General features: G+C 46.5%; 1 protein-coding gene across 2 annotated transcripts in view; it reads left to right on the top strand.

Moving 5' to 3' along the window:
- Positions 1 to 22,800, top strand: part of abcg2 (ATP binding cassette subfamily G member 2 (Junior blood group)) — an 81,825-nt gene that overhangs the window by 31,172 nt on the left and 27,853 nt on the right. For both annotated transcript variants that reach the window (XM_033020251.1, XM_033020262.1), the window contains 6 exons: positions 1,630 to 1,744; positions 5,436 to 5,588; positions 7,099 to 7,256; positions 9,109 to 9,260; positions 11,683 to 11,787; positions 18,371 to 18,624. In XM_033020251.1, the coding sequence (XP_032876142.1) occupies positions 1,630 to 1,744; positions 5,436 to 5,588; positions 7,099 to 7,256; positions 9,109 to 9,260; positions 11,683 to 11,787; positions 18,371 to 18,624 (937 nt within the window). The remainder of the gene's footprint in view (positions 1 to 1,629; positions 1,745 to 5,435; positions 5,589 to 7,098; positions 7,257 to 9,108; positions 9,261 to 11,682; positions 11,788 to 18,370; positions 18,625 to 22,800) is intronic.

Below are 22,800 nucleotides of genomic sequence, written 5' to 3' on the forward strand. Positions count from 1 at the left end.
GGCATTGGAGAGGGTCCAGAGGAGGTTTACGAGAATGATCCCAGGAATGAGTGAGTTAACATATGATGAGTGTTTGACGGTGCTGGGCCTGTACTCGCTGGAGTTTAGAAGAATAAGGGGGGACCTCATTGAAACTTAACGAATAGTGAAAGGCCCGGATAGAGTGGATGTGGAGGGGATGTGTCCACTAGTGGGAGAGTCTAGGACTAGAGGGCACAGCCTCAGATTTAAAGAACGTACCTTTAGAAAGGAGATGAGAAGGAATATCTCATCAGCGGGGGGTGAATCTGTGGAATTAATTGCCACAAATGGCAGTGGAGGCTGTCATTGGATATTTTTACGGTGGAGATTGACAGATTCTTGACAGATTCTTGATTAGTACGGGGTTAGTATCAGGGGTCATGGGGAGAAGGCAGGAGAATGGGGTTGAGAGGAAATGATAGATCAGCCATTATTGAATGGCAGAGTAGACTCGATGGGCTGAATGGCCTAATTCTGCTCCTAGAACCTATGAGCACGCTGCCAGTGGGTGGTGGTGGAGGCAGATATGATTGTGGCATTGAAGAAACATTTGGATAGGCACATGGATATGCAGGGAATGGAGGGATATAGACTGTAGTCGGCTTGATTGTAATGACGTATAGTCTCTTATTTTGACAGGATAGCACACAACAAAAGCTTTTCACTGTACCTCAGTACACATGACAATAATAAACCAAACTAAACTATGGATTATGTGCAGACAGCTAAGAGTTGTCACAGACATTGAAGGACCTGTTCCTGTGTGGTGTTGTTCTATGTTTTAATTATGTTCACAATTGATAGGAGCAGAATTAGGCCATTCGGCCCATTCAATCATGACTGATCTATCTCGACCTCATAGCCCCATTCTCCTGCCTTTGCCCCATAACCCCTGACACCCGTACTAATCAAGAATCTGTCAATCTCTGCCTTAAAAATATCCAGTGACTTGCCCTCCACAGCTGGCTGTGGAAAATAATTCCACAGATTCACCACCCTCTGACTAATGAACTTCCTCCTCATCTCCTTCCTAAAGGAGCGTCCTTTTGATTCCGTGGCTGTGCCCTCTGGTCCTAGACTCTCCCACTAGTGGAAACATCACCTGCACTCTATACAGGCCTTTCACTATTCGGTAAGTTTCAAATCTGACCAGTCCTTCATGAAGGTCATATATGACCTTCATGTTCATGTGTTTGGAACAGCATTAGGCCATTCGGCCCATCAAGTCTACTCCGCTATTCAACCATGGCTGCTCCATCTTTCCCTCTCAACCTCATTCTCCTGCTTCTCCCCATAACCCCGTTCTAATCAAGAATCTATCAATCTCTGCCTTAAAAATATCCATGAATGGCAATTAATCCCACAGATTCACCTCCCTCTGAGTAAAGAGCTTCCTCCTCATCTCCTTCCCAATGGAACGTCCTTTAATTCTGAGGCTGTGCCCTCTGGTCCTGGACTCTCCCACTAGTGGAAACACCCCGTCCACATCCACACAATCCAGGCTAGGATGCATTCAGATCTGGTTTGTGTGTATAGAACTATCAGAGAGCCAACGTTGGTTTATGCAGGTTTCTTTCTGTGAAATAACATTTGTACGTTGCTTCCCAGCTTATTGGATATTTTGGCTGCCAGAAAGGATCCGACAGGTTTAAAAGGACAAGTACTGATCGACGGTGCTCCGCAGCCTGCTAATTTCAAGTGTATCTCTGGCTACGTCGTGCAGGTGAGGACGACTCCTTTGGGGAAAACATTTTTGGAGTTTTATATATTTTGGAGGAAAAAAAACCGACCCAACAGTGATCCAAAGGGCAGTCACGGTGGCACAGAGATAGAGTTGCTGCCTCACAGTGCTTGCAGCGCCGGAGACCTGGGTACCATGCTGACTACGGGTGCTGTCTGTACGTTCTCCCTGTGACCCGCATAGGTTTTCTCCAAGATCTTTCCTTTCCTCCCACACTACAAAGGCGTGTAGGTTTGTAGGTTAATTGGCTTGGTATAAATATAAATTGTCCCTAGTGTGTGTAGGATAGTGTTAGTATGTGGCGATCGCAGGTCGGCGTGGACTTGGTAGGCTGAAGGGCCTGTTCCGTGCTGTATCTCTAAACTAAATTAAACTAAACTAAACTAAAAGTGCTGGAGTAACTCATTGGGTCAGGCAGCATCTCTGGAAAACACGGATATGTGCGTTTCGGATCAGAAACATAGAACATAGAAATATAGGTGCAGGAGTAGGCCATTCGGCCCTTCAAGCCAGCACCACCATTCAATATGATCATGGCTGGTCATCTAAAATCAATTCCCCGTTCCTGGTTTTTCCTCATATCCTTGATTCCTTTAGCCCTACAAGCAAAATCAGGACCCTTCGTCAGACACGTCCACACCCAAAACGTCTCCTATTCATGTTCTCCAGAGATGCTGCCTGACCCGCTGAGTTACTCCAGCACTCTGTGTTCATGTTCTCCAGAGATGCTGCCTGACCCGCTGAGTTACTCCAGTACTCTGTGTCCATGTTCTCCACAGATGCTGCCTGACCTGCTGAGTTACTCCAGCACTCTGTGTCCATGTTCTCCACAGATGCTGCCTGACCCGCTGAGTTACTCCTGCACTCTGTGTTTTTTTTATACATAAACTGGCACCTGCAGTTCCTTGTCTCTAGTATGCAGTTCCACACAATGAGATTACACTGTTAGTCATACAGCACGGAATCAGGTCCTTCGGCCCAACTTGTCCATGTCGACCAAGGTGCCCCATCTATACTGGATCCATCTTGTCCCATATCCCTCTAAATCTATACTATCCCTGTACCTGTCCAAATGTCTTTTAAATGTTTATCGTACGTACCTCAACTACCTCCTTTGGCACTTTGTCCCATATACCCACCACCCTCTGTGGGACCAAGTTGCCCTTAAGGTTCTTATTAAATATTACCCTCTCACAAGTAGACTGAGCATCCTTAATCTTTGACTCTCTCAGAGAAATGTGAGGTGTTGCATTTTGGGAGCATTTACATGGGCAGGACATTGGGCTAGAATTTAGAAGATTGAGAGGGGATCTTATAGAAACTTTCAAAATTCTTAAGGGGTTGGACAGGCTAGAAGCAGGAAGATTGTTCCCAATGTTGGGGAAGTCCAGGACAAGGGGTCACAGTTTAAGGATAAAGGGGAAATCCTTTAGGACCGAGATGAGAAAAACATTTTTCACACAGAGAGTGGTGAATCTCTGGAACTCTCTGCCACAGAAGGTAGTTGAGGCCTGTTCATTGGCTATATTTAAGAGGGAGTTAGATGTGGCCCTTGTGGCTAGGGGGATCAGGGGGTATGGAGAGATGGCAGGTACAGGATACTGAGTTGGTTGATCAGCCATGATCATATTGAATGGCGGTGCAGGCTCGAAGGGCCGAATGGCCGACTCCTGCACCTATTTTCTATGTTTCTATGTCTATGTTTCTACACAGTGAATGGCAGGGCTCTGGGTAGAGTTGTAGAGCAGAGGGATCTAGGAGTGCAGGTATTGTACATTAGTTCCTATGCATCTGCATCTACCTAAGCATCACAGGTAGATAAGGTGGTCAAAAAAGGCGTTTGGCACATTGGCCTTCATCAGTCAGCGTATTGAGTATAGAAGTTGGGAAGTCATGTTGCAGTTGTATCAGACATCGGTGAGGCCGCATTTAGAATATTGTGTTCAGTTCTGGGCACCATGTTAAAGGAAAGATGTTGTCAAGCTGGAAAGGGTGCAGAGAAGATTTACGAGGATGTTGCCAGGACTAGAGGGTGTGAGCTATAGGGAGAGGTTGAGCAGGAGCCTTGGAGCGCAGGAGGTTGAGGGGTGATCTTATAGAGTTGTACAAAATCATGAGAGGAATAGATCATAGTCTCTTGCCCGGAGTGGGGGGAGGGGGTCGAGAACCAGAGGACATTTGTTTAAGGTGAGGGGGGGAAAGATTTAATAGGAACCTGAAGGGTAATGTTTCCACACAGAGGGTGATGGGTGTACGAAACGAGCTGCCGGAGGAGGTAGTTGAGGCAGGTACTATCACAACATTTAAGAAACAATTAGAAAGGTACATGGATAGGGCATATTGAATGGTGGTGCTGGCTCGAAGGGCCAAATGGCCTACTCCTGCACCTATTTTTCTATGTTTCTATGTCAGGTTTAGACGGATATGGGCCGAACACAGGCAGATGGGAAATGTTGGCCGGTGTGGGCAAATTGGGACAAAGGGCCTGTCACCACACTGTATCACTCTATGACTTTCACTTTAAAGTTATGCCCTCATATTTGAAATTTCCACCCTGGGAAAAATCTTGTGACTATCTACCCTGTCTATGCCTGTCATAATGTTATATACATCTGTCAGCTCTCTCCTCGACTTCTGACACTCCAAAGAAATTAATCCAAGTCTGTGCAACCTCTCCCTGTAGCTCAGGGATTGCCAACCTTTTTCGTCCCATTTACCCCTGGCAACTTTAATAGCACATAACAATGGTAGTCAAAAGTGCTGGAGAAATTCAGCGGTTGCAACAGCATCTATGGAGCGAAGGAATAGGCAACATTTCGGGCCGAATTTCGGATCGAAACGTTGCCTATTTCCTTCGCTCTATAGATGCTGCTGCACCCGCTGAGTTTCTCCAGCACTTTTGTCTACCTTCGATTTTCCAGCATCTGCAGTTCCTTCTTGAGCACATAACAATGTTATTTCACTTATTTATGAACAACTAATGATGAACAGAACCAAACACAGTCAGTCAATGAGAAAAAATATGTACAAATCCAGAATCAACAAATGTAACCCCTGGGCGTAAATTTACCCCAGGTTGGGACCCCTTGCTGTAGTTAATCCCCTCTAATCCAGGCAGTAATCTGGTGAACCCCCTCTCCAAAGCCTCCACGTCCATTCTGCAATAGGAAGACCAGAACTGCACGTAATACTCCAAATGCTGCCTGACCAAGGCCCGATAAAGTTGAATCATTCATGACTATTTAAGGGCCTGTCCCACTTGGCGATTTTTTTTGGGCGACTGCCAGCATCATATCAGTGTCGCCAAAAGATTTTGAACATTTCAAAATCCAGCGGCGACAAAAAAAATGTTGCGACACTTGAAAAAACACCGCCGTCAATACGCCGTCACGCCGCAAATTTTTCGGTGACCTGATACGTCAGTCATTGATGCCGGCAGTCGCCGAAACAAATCGGTGAGTGGGACAGGCCCTGGAGTCCGACAAAGCTGCATCTTGTACCTAATGCCCCAACCAATGCTGATGCAAGCACATGCTGAACTAACCACTTGACCTGCTTGTGTGGCCACTTTCATGGAAGGTGTGGCTTGGACCCCAAGATCCCTTCCCGACCTTCCCTCTGCTCAGCCAGCAATGCCTGTAAGCTCACTGTGGTCACTAACTCTGCCTTTCAGGATGATGTGGTGATGGGCACTCTGTCGGTGAGGGAGAACTTGCAGTTTTCTGCCGCACTGCGATTGCCGAGGACTATCCACAGCCAGGAGAAGAGAGAAAAAGTGGACAAGGTCATTAAAGAGTTGGGCCTGACCAACGTAGCCGACTCCAAGGTTTCGCCTCATTTTTGCCACCTTTGCTGAAATGTGATTTTTCTTTACCGTTTTAATGAGCAAGGTTTAAAGAGCCAGCAAACACTGTGAAAATAATCTAGTATTTACTAGTCATAGTCATACAGCACGGAAACAGGCCCTTCGGCCCAAATCATCCATGCTGACCAAGTTGCCCATCTCAGGTAGACAAAAATGCTGGGGAAACTCAGCGGGTGAGGCAGCATCTATGGAGCGAAGGAATAGGTGATGTTTCGGGTCTCGACCCGAAACGTCACCTATTCCTTCGCTCCATAGATACTGCCTCACCCACTGAGTTTCTCCAGCATTTTTTTCTACCTTTGATTTTTCCAGCATCTGCTGTTCTTTCTTAAACAAGTTGCCCATCTAAGCTAGTTTGCCTGCGTTTGGCCCATATCCCAAAAACGTTCCTATTCATGCACCTGTCCAAATGTCTTTCAAATGCTGTCTTTAGTCCTTGCCTCAACTACCTCCTCTGGCAGCTCTTCCCATTCACCAACCATCCTCTGTGTGAAAAAGTTACCCCTCGGGTTCCTGTTAAATCGTTCCCAACCACCTTAAACCTATGTCCTCCGGTTCTTGGTTTCTCTGTGCATTCACCTGATCTATTCCCTTATATACAGCTCATCCCTCAATAATGTCCTAGGCTGCCCAACCTCTTCCTGTAGCTCAGGACCCTCGAGTCCTGGCAGCATCTTCGTAAATCTTCTCTGCACTCTTTCCAGCTTAACGCCATCCTTCCTATAGCAGGGTGACCAAAACTGAACGCAATACTCCTAGTAACATTGGAAGGACTCAAATTCAAGATCAATATTACTATAGTTTGTAGTAAATGGCCAGAAGAATTTTTGATGTGGATCATAGTTATACGGTAAACAGAGTTTGATGCCAAATATAAAGGGCGGCAGAGAGGTGCAACTGGTAGAACAAAACATACCAACCGCACCATGCAATACCCTGACTGACGAAGGCAATGTGCCAAAAGCTCTTCTTCAAAAGAGACCACTCTATGTCTTTGTGGAGTGTTGGTCAAGTGGCTGCTTTGCGCTGAACGCTGTCAGATTTCGTATTTGACATCATTAAAGCGGCTGATCTAATGCAAATTTGGGCATTTCCTTTCTACACACTTTTCACGTGAGATATCTTGTGTTGTAATTCCCAGTTGCCGCCACAGATGTTCTATTTCAGAAACTAGACAAAAATGCTGGAGAAACTCAGCGGGTGAGGCAGCATCTATGGAGCGAAGGTATAGATGATGTTTCGGGTCGAGACCCTTCTTCAGGTTTCGACCCGAAACGTCACCTATTCCTTCGCTCCATAGATGCTGCCTCACCCGCTGAGTTTCTCCAGCATTTTTGTCAACCTTCGATTTTTCCAGCGTCTGCAGTTCTTTCTTAAACATTCTATGTGAGATGAATTTGTCATTGAGGTAGAAAGCCGAAGTGTCACGTGAGTCCGCAGTTGGTTTACCTTGTGGTGGTGTTTTAACCAGGTTGGAACTCCATTCATCCGGGGCGTGTCGGGTGGAGAGAGGAAGAGGACTAACATTGGACTGGAGCTGATCATTGATCCATCCGTCTTGTTCTTGGATGAACCCACCACCGGGCTGGATGCCAGCACGGCGCTCGCTGTCCTGATGCTGCTGCAAAGGTGCTCTCAGTTTGTCTCATTACTTAAATACAACATGGAGCAGTATGGCAGGCGACAGGCCCTGTGGCCCACAGTGTCCATGCAATACAATACAATACAATCAGTTTTATTCGTCACTTAAACATGAAATGAATTTGCCAGCAGCGGTACAATGAAAAAGAACACACAAAAACACAATCAAAATTGAACACAAACGTCCACCACAGCATTCATCACTGTGGTGGAAGGCACAAAATTTGGCCAGTCCTCCTCCATTTTCCCCCGTGGTTGGGACCTCAACCCTCCGCAGCCGCCGCTGTGAGCATCCAGATGAGTGAAAGTTAAGGTAAGTCCTGAAACGGTGCCTCCCCCACCGGAGACATCGGTTTCAGGTTGGTGTAGGCCGCAGGCCGGCGGTCGGAGATTTAAAGTTCCCGCCGCGCCGCAGCCAGAAGCTGATGCCAGATTAAACCAATCTGCCTGCACATCATCCATATCCCTCCATTCCCTGCATATTCAAGTGCCTATCTAAAAGCATCTTAAACACCACTACTTACTAAACATTGCTGTAGAAAGCATTTAATCAGGATGCATCACAGCTTGGTTTGGGAACAGCTCCATCCAAGACCGCAAGAAATTGCAGAATTGTGGACGCAGCCCAGACCATCACACAAACCAACCTCCCATCGACTCCATCCACACTTCACGCTGCCTCGGCAAGACCAGCAGCATAATCAAGGACTAGTCTCACCCCGGACACTCCCTCTTCTTCCCTCTCCTATCAGGCAATAAGTACAGAAGTGTGAAAACGCACACCTCCAGATTCAGGGACAGTTTCTTCCCAGCTGTTATCAGGCAACCGAACCATCCTATCACCAACTAGAGAGCGGTCCTGACCTCCCATCTACCTCATTGGAAACCCTAAGACTATCTTTAATCGGACTTTACTGGACTTTATCTTGCACTAAACATTATTCCCTTTATCATGTATCTGTACACTGTGAGTGGCTCGTTTGTAATCATGTCTTTTCGTATGCTGACTGGTTAGCACACAGCAAAAGTACCTCGGTAAACGTGACGATAAGCTAAACTCAACTATTGTATCTGCCTTCCCCAACACCCCCAGCAGCATGTTCCCAGGCATCCATCACCTTGTGTAAAAAAAACTGGCCACACACATCTCCTTTAAATTCAGCCCATCTTACCTTCAGAGTATGGCCTCTTTGGCATTTACATAGTCAGAAATCTTTTGCTCTTTACCGGATGCTGCAAAGACCATCCTCTCTACAATTTCCTTCCTTCCTGCTTTCAAGAGAGAGCTAGATAGGACTCTCAAAAATAGCGGAGTCGGGATATGGGGAGAAGGCAGGAACGGGGTACTGATTGGGGATGATCAGCCAAGATCACATTGAATGGCGGTGCTGGCTCAAAGGGCCAAATGGCCTACTCCTGCACCTATTGTCTATTGTCTATTAAATGTTGGGATAGTCCCAGCCTCTGGCAGCTTGTTCCATACACCAACCGCCCTTTGTGTGAAAAAGTTACCCCTCAGATTCCTATTAAATCTTTTCCCCTTCACCTTAAACCTATGTCCTCTGGTCCTCGATTCCCCTACTCTGGGCAAGAGACTCTGTGCATCTACTCGATCTATTCCTCTCATGACTTCGTACACCTTTATAAGATCACCCCTCATCCTCCTGCGCTCCAAGGAATAATCTCAGCCTACTCAACCTCTCCCTGTCGCTCACACCCTCTAGTCCTGGCAACATCCTCGTGAATATTTTCTGTACACTTTTCAGCTTAAGATTTGTAGATACTGCTCATTGTTGTGGAGGGATAAGGACTGATGGTGTTCACTTTTGACTTTTCCCAGGATGTCAAATCAAGGTAGAACCATTATCTTCTCAATTCATCAGCCAAGATATGCTATCTTTAAGCTGTTTGGCAGTTTGACACTTCTTGCCAAAGGGAAACTGGTTTTCCATGGTCCCTCCAGAGAGGCACTGAGTTATTTTTCTTCAATTGGTGAGTTGTTTGTGAATTAGTCGGTATTTTGTTGCTGAGATTTGACTTGAAAGGGCAGATACTGTAGACTTTTAGATTAGAGATACAGCCTTGAAACAGGCCCTTTGGCCCACCATGCCCACGCTGACCAGTGATCACCCCGTACACTAGCGCTATTCTACACACTAGGGACAATTTACAATTTATAGAAGCCATTTAACCTACAATCCTGCGCGTCTTTGGAGTGTGGGAGGAAACCGGAGCACCCGGAGAAAACCCACGTGATCACGGGGAGAACGTACAGACTCCGTTCAGACAGCACCCGTAGTCGGGATGGAACCTGGGTCTCTGGCGATGTAAGGCAGCAACTCTACTGCTGCGCCACCGTGCTGCCCCAAACTTATTCAAACAAATGGCATCTCACTGGAAACACAGGAGACTGCTCATGCTGGAATCTTGAGCAAAACACAGAACGCAGGAGAAACTCAGCAGGTCAGACAGCATCTGCTGAGGGAATGGACAGGCGACGTTTCAGGTCGGGACTCTTCTTCTAAAGCTGGAAAGGAGAGGAGGGGGTGGGACAAATAGGTAGATGCAAGTGAGGGGGGGGGGGGGGAGGTGATTGGCAGATGCGTGGAGTAAAGGAAGAAGCCTAGAGGTGAAATAGAGACAAAATAAATGAGCAAAGAGGAGTGAAATATAAAACCATGGCAGGGATATGGGTGGAAGGGGCTTGAGTGGGGGGGGGCAGGGACAAATCCATCAGTCTAATGAAGGCGTGGCTTTGCTCCGGTTTCCTCCAAAGACGTGCAGGTTTGTAGTTTAAATGGCCTCTATAAATTGTAAATTATCCCGAGGGAGTAGGATAGTGCTAAAGTCTTCCAGCACTTTGGGTTTTGCTCAAGATTTCAGCATCTGCAGTTCCTTGTGTCCCCAGCAATCTGTAGAAATCCTGTGGATTAAAAATCACCAGTGATTTGATGGTTCACAGGTCTACAAGTAATTGGAAAATAGTAATTGCCTTACATTTTCTAGTCAGATTAAACAAAGTTTTATTTTCTGGGTTAATATTATATTTTATTTTATTATTCCCTTTGCAATATTAAACAGGATACTCCTGAGAAGTTAATACAACTCAGCTGTATATTAAATTGGTAATTAAAATGTTTTTAATTTGTAATTTTTATTACCAGGTTACATTTTATTAATTTTGTATTATGTTATTCTTATCAATTAATAATTAATTGATTGATGCAATGAATTGATTAATAAACATAATAAATAAATTAGTTAAAAAACGAATTGATTATTCAAGTAATTAATAAATTAAAATATTAACTAATTTTATTGATATTTATATTGGGCTCTTTTATCAGTGATGACAATAGGTGCAGGAGTAGGCCATTCGGCCCTTCAAGCCAGCACCGCCATTCAATGTGATCATGGCTGGTCATCCACAATCAGTACCCCGTTCCTCCCTTCTCCCCATATCCCCTGACTCAGCTATCTTTAAGAGCCCTATCTAGCTCTCTCTTGAAAGCATCCAGAGAACCTGCCTCCACCGCCCTCTCAGGCAGAGAATTCCACAGACTCACCACTCTCTGTGAGAAAAAGTGTTTCCTCGTCTCCGTTCTAAATGGCTTACTCCTTATTCTTAAACTGTGGCCCCTGGTTCTGGACTCCCCCAACATCGGGAACATGTTTCCTGCCTCTAGTATGTCCAAACCCTTAACAATCTTATAAGTTTCAATGAGATACCCTCTCATCCTTCTAAACTCCAGAGTGTACAAGCCCAGCTGCTCCATTCTCTCAGCATATGACAGTCCCGCCATCCCGGGTATTAACCTAATTTTTTTATTAATTGGGAAATATATCGAGATTGATCCCTGGGATGGCGGGACTGTCATATGAGGAATGATTGAAAAGACAAGGCTTGTATTCAGTGGAGTTTAGAAGGATGAGGGCGGATCTTATAGAAACATATAAAATTATAAAAGGACTGGACAAGCTGGATGCAGGAAAAATGTTCCCAATGTTGGGCGAGTCCAGAACCAGGGCCACAGTCTTAGAATATAGGGGAGGCCATTTAAGACTGAGGTGAGAAAAAACATTTTCACCCAGAGAGTTGTGAATTTGTGGAATTCCCTGCCACAGAGGGCAGTGGAGGCCAAATCACTGGATGGATTTAAGAGAGTTAGATAGAGCTCTAGGGGCTAGTGGAATCAAGGGATATGGGAAGAAGGCAGGCACAGGTTATTGATTGGGGACGATCAGCCATGATCACAATGAATTGCGGTGCTGGTTCGAAGGGCCGAATGGCCTCCTACTGCACCTATTTTCTATGTTTCTATAAATTGCCGTCAGTGTTCTAGTCAGATTGAATGAAGAGTTTTATTTTCTGGGTTAATATTTTGTTTTGTTTTATTATCCCTTTGGTCAACAGGATACACATGTGAAGCTTTTAACAACCCAGCTGATTTTTTCCTGGACATCATTAATGGAGACTCAACTGCAGTGAACATGCAGAAAGTGATGGAGATGGATACAGGTATACACTGTGCCACACATTAATAGCTCGTAGTTGAAGGTTCAACTTCCTCCCCCCCACCCCCCACTCAGCAGATGTTAAACGCTGCTTTTTCCCATGTCCAATTCTTGTACTTTGGAAGACAGTTCCCGCCGACAAGAAAGATGAACAAACCAGCAAGGTGGGCTGACAAAGCAGCCCAGGAGCAGACCCTTCGGCCCACAATGTCCCTGCAGAACATGATGCCAAGATAAACTAATTAAACCAATGATGCCAACTTAATGATGCCAAGTTAAACTGATCTCACGCATGGATATGTGATCCATATCATAATCATGATCATAATCATACTTTATTAGCCAAGTATATTTTGCAACATACGAGGAATTTAATTTGTCATACAGTCATAGCAAAAAAAAGCAACGGAACACACAAAATACATTTTAATATAAACATCCACCACAGTGACTCCTCCACATTCCTCACTGTGATGGAAGGTGAAAACAAGTTCAATCTCTTCCCATCTTTGTTCTCCTGCGGTCGTGGGCATCGAGCCCTCCGTTGACGGGACAATCTTGACTCCCGTAGCCGGCGGCGTTTGGGCCCTCCGCATTGGGTCGATCAAGCTCCTGCATCGGGGGGATGTCAGCTCTCCCGTGCTGGGCGATCTACCCCGGGTCGGGGCTGGTCGAAACCTGCCGCGAAGTTTGGAGCTTCCCGACATCGGTCTCTACCCGAGACTGCGAGCTCCTTGATGGTGAAATCCACAGGCTGCGGTTGGAGAATCGATCCCAGGCAAGGGATCAGCTCCGATGGTAAGTCCACATCCCCGCGGTGGCACTCAAAGTCAGTCCCGAGCAAGCCCTCCAGCTCCATGATGTTAGGCCGCAGAGCGACCTGAGATACGATCCGGAAAACAATCGCATCTCTGGCAAGAAAACAGATTGAAAAAAAGTTTGCCCCGACCCCCTCCCCCACCCCCCACATGAAACAAATCAGAGAACTTTTACACAAACTTTAAAGACCCACTAAAAATAACAAAAAAAAGATGAAAAGACAGAGGCTGCCAATCATGCAGCGCCCCCTGGTGGCGATCCCTCCATTCCCTGCATATCCATGAGCCTCTTAAATGCCACTCAACCATCACCCCTGGCAGCTCGTTCCAGGCACCCACCACCCTCTGTATAAAAAAAAAAACTTGCCCTGCACATCCGTTTTAAACCTGCCCCTTAAAGTTATAATCTAGCCTTTGAAATTTCTACCCTCGGGGAAAAAGGTTCTGACTGTCCACCCTATCTATGCCTCTCATCATTTTATACACTTCTACCAGGTCTCCCCTCAACCTATGGCGTTCCAGAGAAAACAATCCAAGTGTGTCCAATTTCTCGCTGTAGCTGAAACCCTCTAATTATCCAGGCAGCGTTCTGGTAAACCTCTCTCCACCCTTTCTAAAGCCTCCACATCCTTCCTGTTGTGACAGAACTTCACGCAATACTCCAAATGCGGTCTAACCAAAGTCCTATAGAGCTGTAGCCTGATTTCCTGAGTCTTAAACTTAAAATCCCACAAACTATACATTGTTCCAACACAGCTTTACTGAAATCTGGAGGCACATCCATCCCAAGATGCATCCATCTCATTAGATTTAAGAGAGAGTTAGATAGAGCTCTAGGGGCTAGTGGAATCAAGGGATATGGGGAGAAGGCAGGCACGGGTTATTGATTGGGGACGATCAGCCATGATCACAATGAATGGTGGTGCTGGCTCGAAGGGCCAAATGGCCTCCTCCTGCACCTATTTTCTATGTTTCTAGATCAAAAAATTGTGGAAATTCTCCATGGTTTCAAGATTAAACAAATAATGTATTCATGGGATTACACGTATCTCTGCCCATATTTACTTGCCCCAGGTGATGGTAGATGCTTTTCAGTTTGGAGGCTTGTGGCTAGTGGTGTACTGCAGGGTGCTGTCTGTGTGGAGTTTGCATGTTATCACTGTGACCAGGTGGGTTTCCTCCAGGTTCTCTGGTTTCCTCCAGCACTGAGTTTGGCCGAAGGGCCTGTTTCCATGCTGTATGATTCTGACTATCACCACATTGCTGATGTGCTGTGTGTGTAGTGTCACCTATGGCCAAGCAGGGCAAGGACTGCAGGTTTTATTCTCTAAAGATAGCAGTGAGCAACTTTAGTTTAGTTTCACTTCGTCTGCTTGTGGAATGAATGGATGAAAGATGTGGCCCACCGTCCATGCCGACCATCGTTCACCCGTTCACACTAGTTCTATGTCATCCCATTCCCTGCACACTAGGGGGCAATCTACAGAAGGTACACAAAATTGCTGGGGAAACTCAGCGGGTGCAGCAGCATCTATGGAGCGGAGGAAATAGGCGACGTTTCGGGCCGAAACGTCGCCTATTTCCTCCGCTCCATAGATGCTGCTGCACCCGCTGAGTTTCCCCAGCAATTTTGTGTACCTTCGATATTCCAGCATCTGCAGTTCCCTTTTGAACACGGGCAATCTACAGAGACTGATTCACCTTCAAACCCACACACTTTAGGATGTGGGAGGAAACCGGAGCACATGGAGGAAACCAACACAGTCACGGGGAAAACATGCAAACTCGCGGGTTTTCTCCGAGATCTTCGGTTTCCTCCCACACTCCAAAGACGTGCAGGTTTGTAGGTTAATTGGCTTGGTATAAATGTAAATTTTCCCTAGTGTGCGTAGGGCAGTGTTCGTGTGCGGGGATCGCTGGTCTGTGCCCGCTAGTCTTTGACATTTCCACCCTGGGAAAATGTGTCTGACTGTCTGATACTGACTGTCTACCCTATCTCTGCCTCTCATCATTTTATACACTTCTATCAGGTCTCCCCTCAACCTCTGGCGTTCCAGAGAAAACAATCTAAGTGTGACCCTGTAGCTGATACTCTCTAAACCAGGCATCATTGTGATAAACCCCTCCTAGTTACCTATGCCTCTCATAATTTTGTAAACTTCTCCCAATGTACAAGTTTATGAACCTCACCAAATACTGTATGTCCATTATTGGACTTTTCTGTTGAGCGGCATTCGGTCCGTTGGCTTGTAGGCGACGCCGCCTTTTGGGTAGGTGGCGTTTCGGCAGAGCGGCCATTCGGTGAGTTTGCTTTAAGGTGACGTAGCCTTTTGGTTAGTTTGCTTTTAGGCGTCCCGCCCTTTCGGTTAGTTGGCGTTTCAGCTTTGTTTCTATTCAATTATTTGGCTTCCACTTCTTTGCTTCGGCTTCTCGTCCGTCGGCGCCACGTCCGGGTACCGGGTTACTGAGTTGTCGATACTCCAAACTCAAATGTGGAGTATTGCATGCAGTTCTGGTCGCCTCATTACAGGAAGGATGTGGGGGCTATGGAGAAGGTGCAGAGGAGGTTTACCAGAGTGATGCCTGGATTAGAGAAGGTTTCAGCTACAGGGAGAGGTCTGATAAACTTGGAAGAGCACCAAGTGTTGGAGTAACTTAGCAAGTCATGCAACATCCATGGAGAAAGTGGATAGGTGATGTTTCAGGTCGAGACTCTCCTTCAAACTTGGGTTGTTTTCTCTGGAATGTTGCTGGTTGAGGGGATTCTTGACAGAGGTATATACAGTTAAGGGGCTGTCCCACTGCGGCGACCTAATCCGCCAGTTCAGAAGAGTGTCTTCGACCTTCAAGCTCGAGGGCACTCGCCTGGAAAACCTCGAGCTGGATCGACCGTCACCGATGAAACCACGAGCTGCATCGACCGACCGCGCGCGCGCACACACACACGCACACGCGCGCGCAACGCACACGCACACGCGCGCACACGCACACGCGCGCGCAACGCACACGCACACGCACGCACACGCACACGCACACGCACACACACACACGCACGCGCACGCACGCACACGCACGCACGCGCACGCACGCACACACACACACACACACACACACACACACACACACACACACACACACACCGCAAAGGCGGGGGCCAGGGAAAGCGGGGGAGCGCTGTCTGAAATTCACACCTACGATGACAGGAAGGTAAAAGACGGCGGCACAGTGTACGGTAAGTCCTTTAGAGAGCGCAGAGGGGAGGAGAAGGGGGGGGGGAGAAACAGTGAAGACACTTTTAAGAAGCCAGACGACTTATAATAAAGTTTTGCGGGCATTTAACCTATCGGTCGGTTTTCCTGGTCATGAAAACTACAATGAGCCAATTAAAATGACCGGTCAGCGAAGGAGATTGCCTACGGCTGCCCTCGACTGCTTGTAACTACATAGCGACCCCACTCCACTGTTAACTCCACGAGTTAAAAGAACCATGCTGACAAATTTATACTCGCGGAAAATATTTCAACATGCTGAAACATTTTCCGCGACCTAGCTGAGGCGGGAACTTCCCTTGAGCACGAAGGAGAGTTCCAGTGACCTCATAGGGCCTCCTAGGACCACGTGTCGACCATGTTGCTCTCTAAACTCGCAGATTAGGTCGCCACAGTGGGACAGCCCTTTTATGGAAGGCACAGATAGGGTAGACAGTCAGAAGCTTCTTCCCAGGATGGAAATGCCTAACACTAGAGGACATGGCTCTAAGGTGAGAGGGGCTAATGTTTAATGGGCGAGTTTTTTATACAGTGAGTGATTGGTGCCTGGAATGCATGGCCAGGGCTGGTGGTGGAGGCAGATACCAGAGTGGTGTTGAAGAGGCTTTTAGACAGGCACATGGAAGCGCTGGGAATGGAGGGATAAGAATCATGTAGATGCAAATCAGATCAGTTTAACTTCCATTCTGATGTCGGCTCCCAACCCGAGACGCCACCTGTCTGTACTCGCTGGAGTTTTCGAAGGATGAGGGGACACCTCATTGAAACTTATCAAATAAAGTAGGTATGTTACAAAACTTACCTTCAGCGGCGCTGCAGTTCTGTCACTGCCCATGTGCGCGACTTTGGCGTCTTTGAGAGGGGGGCGGGTTTAAAATGCGTTTTTTTCCCAGCCTGTTGAAATCGATTTTTGTCAGGCTGTTTAGCTGCTGAAGAATAATCACTCCGACATCGGTTTTATTTAGTTTTTTTTAAACTGCACTGGATATTTTAAGAGCAGGAGTAATTTAAAAATCAACTTCAAAAACCGTCAACACCGACAACGGGGACGGATTTCACGTACGGGACAGGTAAAGGAAAGCCGTTTATTTTACATATAAACGTGCTTCTTAGGATCCCTTTAATCAAAATTTTACGTTGCAAAAAGGTGATTTAGGACCCATACGAACCGGCAGTATTTTTCCTGCCGATATGGGATTTAAATTCACCGCAACCGCAACGTTCCAAACGATCGCGTTACACAAAATCCCACTCGCAAGATGATTAAAATGACCATTAATTTACGGGAATTAAACACATTCCTTCCATTTGGCCTATAAATTCATGACAATGAGATTTAAAAATCATGTTATATTGTGAATTCTTGTGTGAATGTTATTTGGACACAGGCTATTTAAAAATGTTAACATTTTCTTTAGAAATTGATAGATGTTTAGATCTAATAATTGAATTTTGTAATTAGCTACAATTAGGTAATTAACTAATTATATGCTTTAATTTCAGGTGATCCAAGTAAGATTGTTTCATATTTGTTTCAGAATGCGTCAATCTATAATAACTGAAATTTTCATTCAGTTCTCTTAATTTTTAAGAAAGTTATGGGCTTTTGACTGTCCTTGATCACAGCTTTTGAGTTAAGTCAATGGAAAAGCAATAGGGAACAAGTTGCTAATTTCTGAGTATGAAAATGGCCATAACCTTTTTAATACTGAAGATATGAAAGTGAATTAGGTGTCAAATTAAACTTATTTTTATGCTTTATCTGATGGGATAAATTGCAGCTTTGATTTTTTAAATCTCAAAATTTTGTAACATTGCTAAATAAAGAAAGGCCTGGATAGAGTGGATGTGGAGATTATGACTTGTGACAGAGTCCAGGATCAAGGGTGCAGAGAGTCTAGGACCAGAGGCCACTGCCTCAGAATAAAAGGATGTATCTTTCGAAAGGATATATGAGGAGGAATTTATTTCGTCAGAGGGTGGTGAATTTGTGGAATTCATTGCCACAGACGGCTGTGGAGGCCGAGTCAGTAGATATTTTTAAGGTGAAGATTGACACGTTCTTGATTACTAGGGATGTCAGGGTTTATGGGGAGAAGGCACGAGAATCGGGTTGAGAGGGAAAGATAGATCAGCCATGATTGAATGGCGCAGTAGACTTGATGGGCCGAATGGCCTAACTCTGCTCCTAGAACTTATGAACTATCCATGTTCTCCAGAGATGCTGCCTGAGCCGCTGAGTTACTCCAGCACTCTGTGTCCATGTTCTCCAGAGATGCTGCCTGAGCCGCTGAGTTACTCCAGCACTCTGTGTCCACGTTCTTCAGAGATGCTGCCTGACCCGCTGAGTTACTCCAGCACTCTGTGTCCTCCAGAGTTCTGTTTATGGATCAGGATAATGCAACTCAAATGTCTATGTTTGCTTCTTGCGGCACGTTGTGTTTAAGAAGGTTTGGATTTTGAACAACAAAAACTATTTAATTTTTTTCTCCCGTCAAAGTAATGGTTCTGGGTGAAACCGATTCAAATAGGGAAAATCCCATAGCAGAGAACCTGGAGGAGGAGTTTCACAAATCCCGCTACTACAGGGAGATGATGTCCACATTAAGGAACATTTCTCAAGAAGATCTTGGAGAGGCTTATTTGGTTTCTAGAAAGATCACTTACGCAACTTCATTCTTCCACCAATTGAAGTGGGTGACCAGGAGATCATACAAAAACCTCCTCAGGAATCCTCAGGCCTCCGTTTTTCAGGTAAGGTTGAAAGTCCATGCTGCTAAATGGTCTGGCATCATGTATAAAATCATGAGAGGAATAGACTGGGTAGATTTAGTTTAGTTTCATTGAGAGGTACAGGGCGGCAGCAGGCTCTTCGGCCCACCGAGTTCACGCCGACCAGCATAGTGACATTATCCTACACACACGAGGGACAATTTGCACTTACACCAAGCCAATTAATCTGCAAACCTGCACGTCTTTGGAGTGTGGGAGGAAACCGAAGATCTCGGAGAAAACCCACGCGGTCACGGGGAGAAGGTACAAACTCCGTACAGACAACACCCGTAGTCGGGATGGAACCCGGATCCCCGGCGCTACAAGCGCTGTAAGGCAGCAACTCTACCGCTGCGCCACCGTGTCACCCCCACGCCCAGAGTAGGTGAATCAAGGACCAGAGGACATAGGTTGAAAGTGACGGGGAAATTATTTAATAGGAATTTGAGGGGTGACTTTTTCACACACAGCGTGGTTGGTGTATGGGACTGGCTGCCAGAGGAGGGGCGCAAACAGGACTATCTGAGATGGGGCATGTTGATCTGCATTGGTGAGCTGTGCGGTCGGGCCTGTTACCATGCGGAATTACAGCATTTAAGACTTTCCGGCTTTTTATTCTGCCAAAATGATAGAGTTAAAGAGCTGCACAACAGGCCCTTTGGCCCACCTTGTTCATGCTGACCAAGATTTTGTTGTGATTATCCCAACGTTTAAGAAATAGTTAGACAGGTACATGGATAAGACAGGTTTGGAGGGATATGGACCAAATGCAGGCAAGTGGGACTAGTATAGCTGGGACATTGTTGGCCGGTGTGGGCAAGTTGGGCTGAAGGGCCTGTTTCCACACTGTATCACTCTATGACTCTAGCAGAGCTACCAAGTAGTACAGATTTTCCGTATTTTGTACGGAAATGCGATAAGAATACGATGTACGATTTTCCTTTGTTAAATATGGATTTTTTTAAAAATCAGTCCGACTTCATGTTTCATCCTGCTGCTTCATCTTGCGTATGGCGTGCACAGCCTAAAGTTGTAGGACAACTTGTTCTATTTGATCTTATTTGATTGTGCACACCAGGTTGATTGCATTTGTCAAAACAGAGCGGACCACCTGAAGGTTACCTCTAAAAGTGATAGCACATTAAATCTATTAGTATTTTAAATTTCAATATCTGGATGATTAGTTTTGTAAGCCTTGATCTGCCTGTCCCGCTCCAGGTTTAAACAGTACTGTCAGTTTAGCGCGTGGGAATTTAAACGAAGAGCTGTCGGCTACAGCTCTATGGGTTTTAAATATAGCACTACCTGCTGGAGTACTATGGGCTTCACACATAGCGCTATGGCCACAGCGCTATGTGTCACTGTTCGGGGAGGGAGAGAGGGAGAAGGAGAGAGGGAGAGAGGGAGAAGGAGAGAAGGAGAAGGAGAGGGAGGAGAGAGGGAGGGATGGCATAAGAGAGGGAGAGAGAAAAAATGGAGAGAGGGAGGAGGAGGGAGGGTGGGAGGGAAAGAGGGAGGGAGGGAGATGGAGGGAAAAAGAGGAAGGAGGGAGAGGGAGGGAAAGAGAGGAAGGAGGGAGAGAGAGCAAGGGAGGGAGAGGGAGGCTTCCAAAATGGCTTCGACATCATCATCTGGTGCTAAAAGCAGGAAGCAGCCGTTCAAACAGCCGTATGCAAAGAGATGGCTATGAATGCACTGTCAAGTAAGGTGCGTAGAAGACATGTCAATTGGTAGCAAAGTTATGCATTCTTGTACTCTTACATGGGTATTACCGCACATAAAATACATTTTTTTCAGCAAAATGGCACCGCGTAAAAATACTGATTTCCTCAGCAAATTACTGGTTTTCAGGTACTGGAATACTGAAATGCTCTGACAAAACTTGGCAGCTCTGCTCTAGTGTAGATGGAACATTGTTGGCCTGTGTGGGCAAGTTGGGCCGAAGAGCCAGCTTCCACAATGTATTACTCTATGTCATTATCAGTGTGGTACGAGGCAGATGTAGCTGTTTTGGATGCTACGTCTTCATTTAGTTTTGTGCTACAGCATGGAAACAGCCGTTTCGGCTCACAAGTGTCCACACAGACCATTCATCACCCGGTCGGTCATGGGCGGAAATCCCGGGGAGGGGGGGCGGGGGGGGGGGGGGGCCGGGGACACACGTTTTGTAATCCGGATTTTGAAACTCGGTGAATACATTTAAAAAAAAATCTCTGCTTTCTGCGAGACAGTGGGGGTGGGACAGATGATCGAGGGCGCCAATTGGACGAGAGAGACGTCGGTCAGCAGGCAAGGGGGGGGTGGGTTGATGATTCAGCGTGATGATTGTTGGAGGGAGGAAGTTCTCCAGAGTTGACCCACTGAGTTACTACAGCACTCTGTGTCCATGTTCTCCAGAGATGCTGCCTGACCCGCTGAGTTACTCCAGCACTCTGTGTCCATGTTCTCCAGAGATGCTGCCTGACCCGCTGAGTTACTCCTAAATATTTTTCTTGTGATGGTACCTTCGGCCCAGCTCGTCCATACTGACAGAGATGCCCGCGTTTGGCCCATATCCATCCAAACTGCTGCTTCCCAACTTCGGCCGTTCCTCAGAATTAGGCCGGGAAGGAATGTGTCGAGGTCCCAAAAAACGTCTTAAAAAATTATGTGGAATTCTAGCAAAATCATGAGTTAGGAGTAGAATTAGGCCATTCGGCCCATCAAGTCTACTCCTCTACTTGGCTGGTCTATCTCTCCCTCCTAACCCCATTCTCCTGCCTTCTCCCCATAACCTCTGACACTCGTACTAATCAAAAATATATCTATTTCTGCCTTAAAAATATCCACTGACTTGGCCTCCACAGTCTCTGTGGCAAAGAATTCCACAGATTCACCACCCTCTAATTAAAACATTCTTTAACGTCCTTTAATACTAAGGCTATGGCCTCTGGTCCTAGACTCTACCACTAGTGGAAACATCCTCTCCACATCCACTCTATCCAAGTGTTCAGATTCAGATTCAGATTCAGATTCAATTTTAATTGTCATTGTCAGTGTACAGTACAGAGACAACGAAATGCATTTAGCATCTCCCTGGAAGAGCGACATAGCAAATGATTTAAATAAATAATAATAAGTGATAATAAGTGTCCGGGGGGTGGGGGGGTGATTGGCAGTCACCGAGGTACGTTGTTGAGTAGAGTGACAGCCGCCGGGAAGAAGCTGTTCCTGGACCTGCTGGTTCGGCAACGGAGAGACCTGTAGCGCCTCCCGGATGGTAGGAGGGTAAACAGTCCATGGTTGGGGTGAGAGCAGTCCTTGGCGATGCTGAGCGCCCTCCGCAGATAACGCTTGCTTTGGACAGACTCAATGGAGGGGAGCGAGGAACCGGTGATGCGTTGGGCAATTTTCACCACCCTCTGCAATGCCTTCCGGTCGGAGACAGAGCAGTTGCCATACCATACTGTGATGCAGTTGGTAAGGATGCTCTCGATGGTGCAGCGGTAGAAGTTCACCAGGATCTGAGGAGACAGATGGACCTTCTTCAGTCTCCTCAGGAAGAAGAGACGCTGGTGAGCCTTCTTGATCAGAGTTGAGGTATTGTGGGTCCAAGAGAGGTCATCGGAGATGTTGACTCCCAGGAACCTGAAGCTAGAAACACGTTCCACCTCCGTCCCGTTAATGTGGATGGGGGTGTGCGTGCCGCCCCTGGACTTCCTGAAGTCTACAATGAGCTCCTTGGTCTTCTTGGAGTTAAGGGCCAGGTTGTTGTCAGCGCACCATGCTGCTAAGTGCTGGACCTCCTCCCTGTAGGCCGACTCATCGTTGTTGCTGATGAGGCCAATCACCGTTGTATCATCTGCATACTTGATGATGGTGTTAGTACCATGTACAGGTGTGCAGTCATAGGTGAAGAGGGAGTAGAGGAGGGGGCTCAGCACACAGCCCTGTGGAACGCCGGTGTTCAGGGTGAGGGTTGAAGAGGTGTGCTTGTCTAACCTAACAGACTGGGGTCTGTTGGTTAGAAAGTCCAGTATCCAGTTGCAGAGGGAGGGGTCGATGCCCAGGTTACCGAGTTTGGTGATCAGTTTTGATGGTATAATGGTGTTGAATGCTGAGCTGTAATCGATGAACAGCATTCTTACGTAAGTGTCTCTGTTGTCGAGGTGGGAGAGG

The sequence above is a fragment of the Amblyraja radiata genome, chromosome 1, assembly GCF_010909765.2.
Source record: "Amblyraja radiata isolate CabotCenter1 chromosome 1, sAmbRad1.1.pri, whole genome shotgun sequence".
NCBI lineage: Eukaryota > Metazoa > Chordata > Chondrichthyes > Rajiformes > Rajidae > Amblyraja > Amblyraja radiata.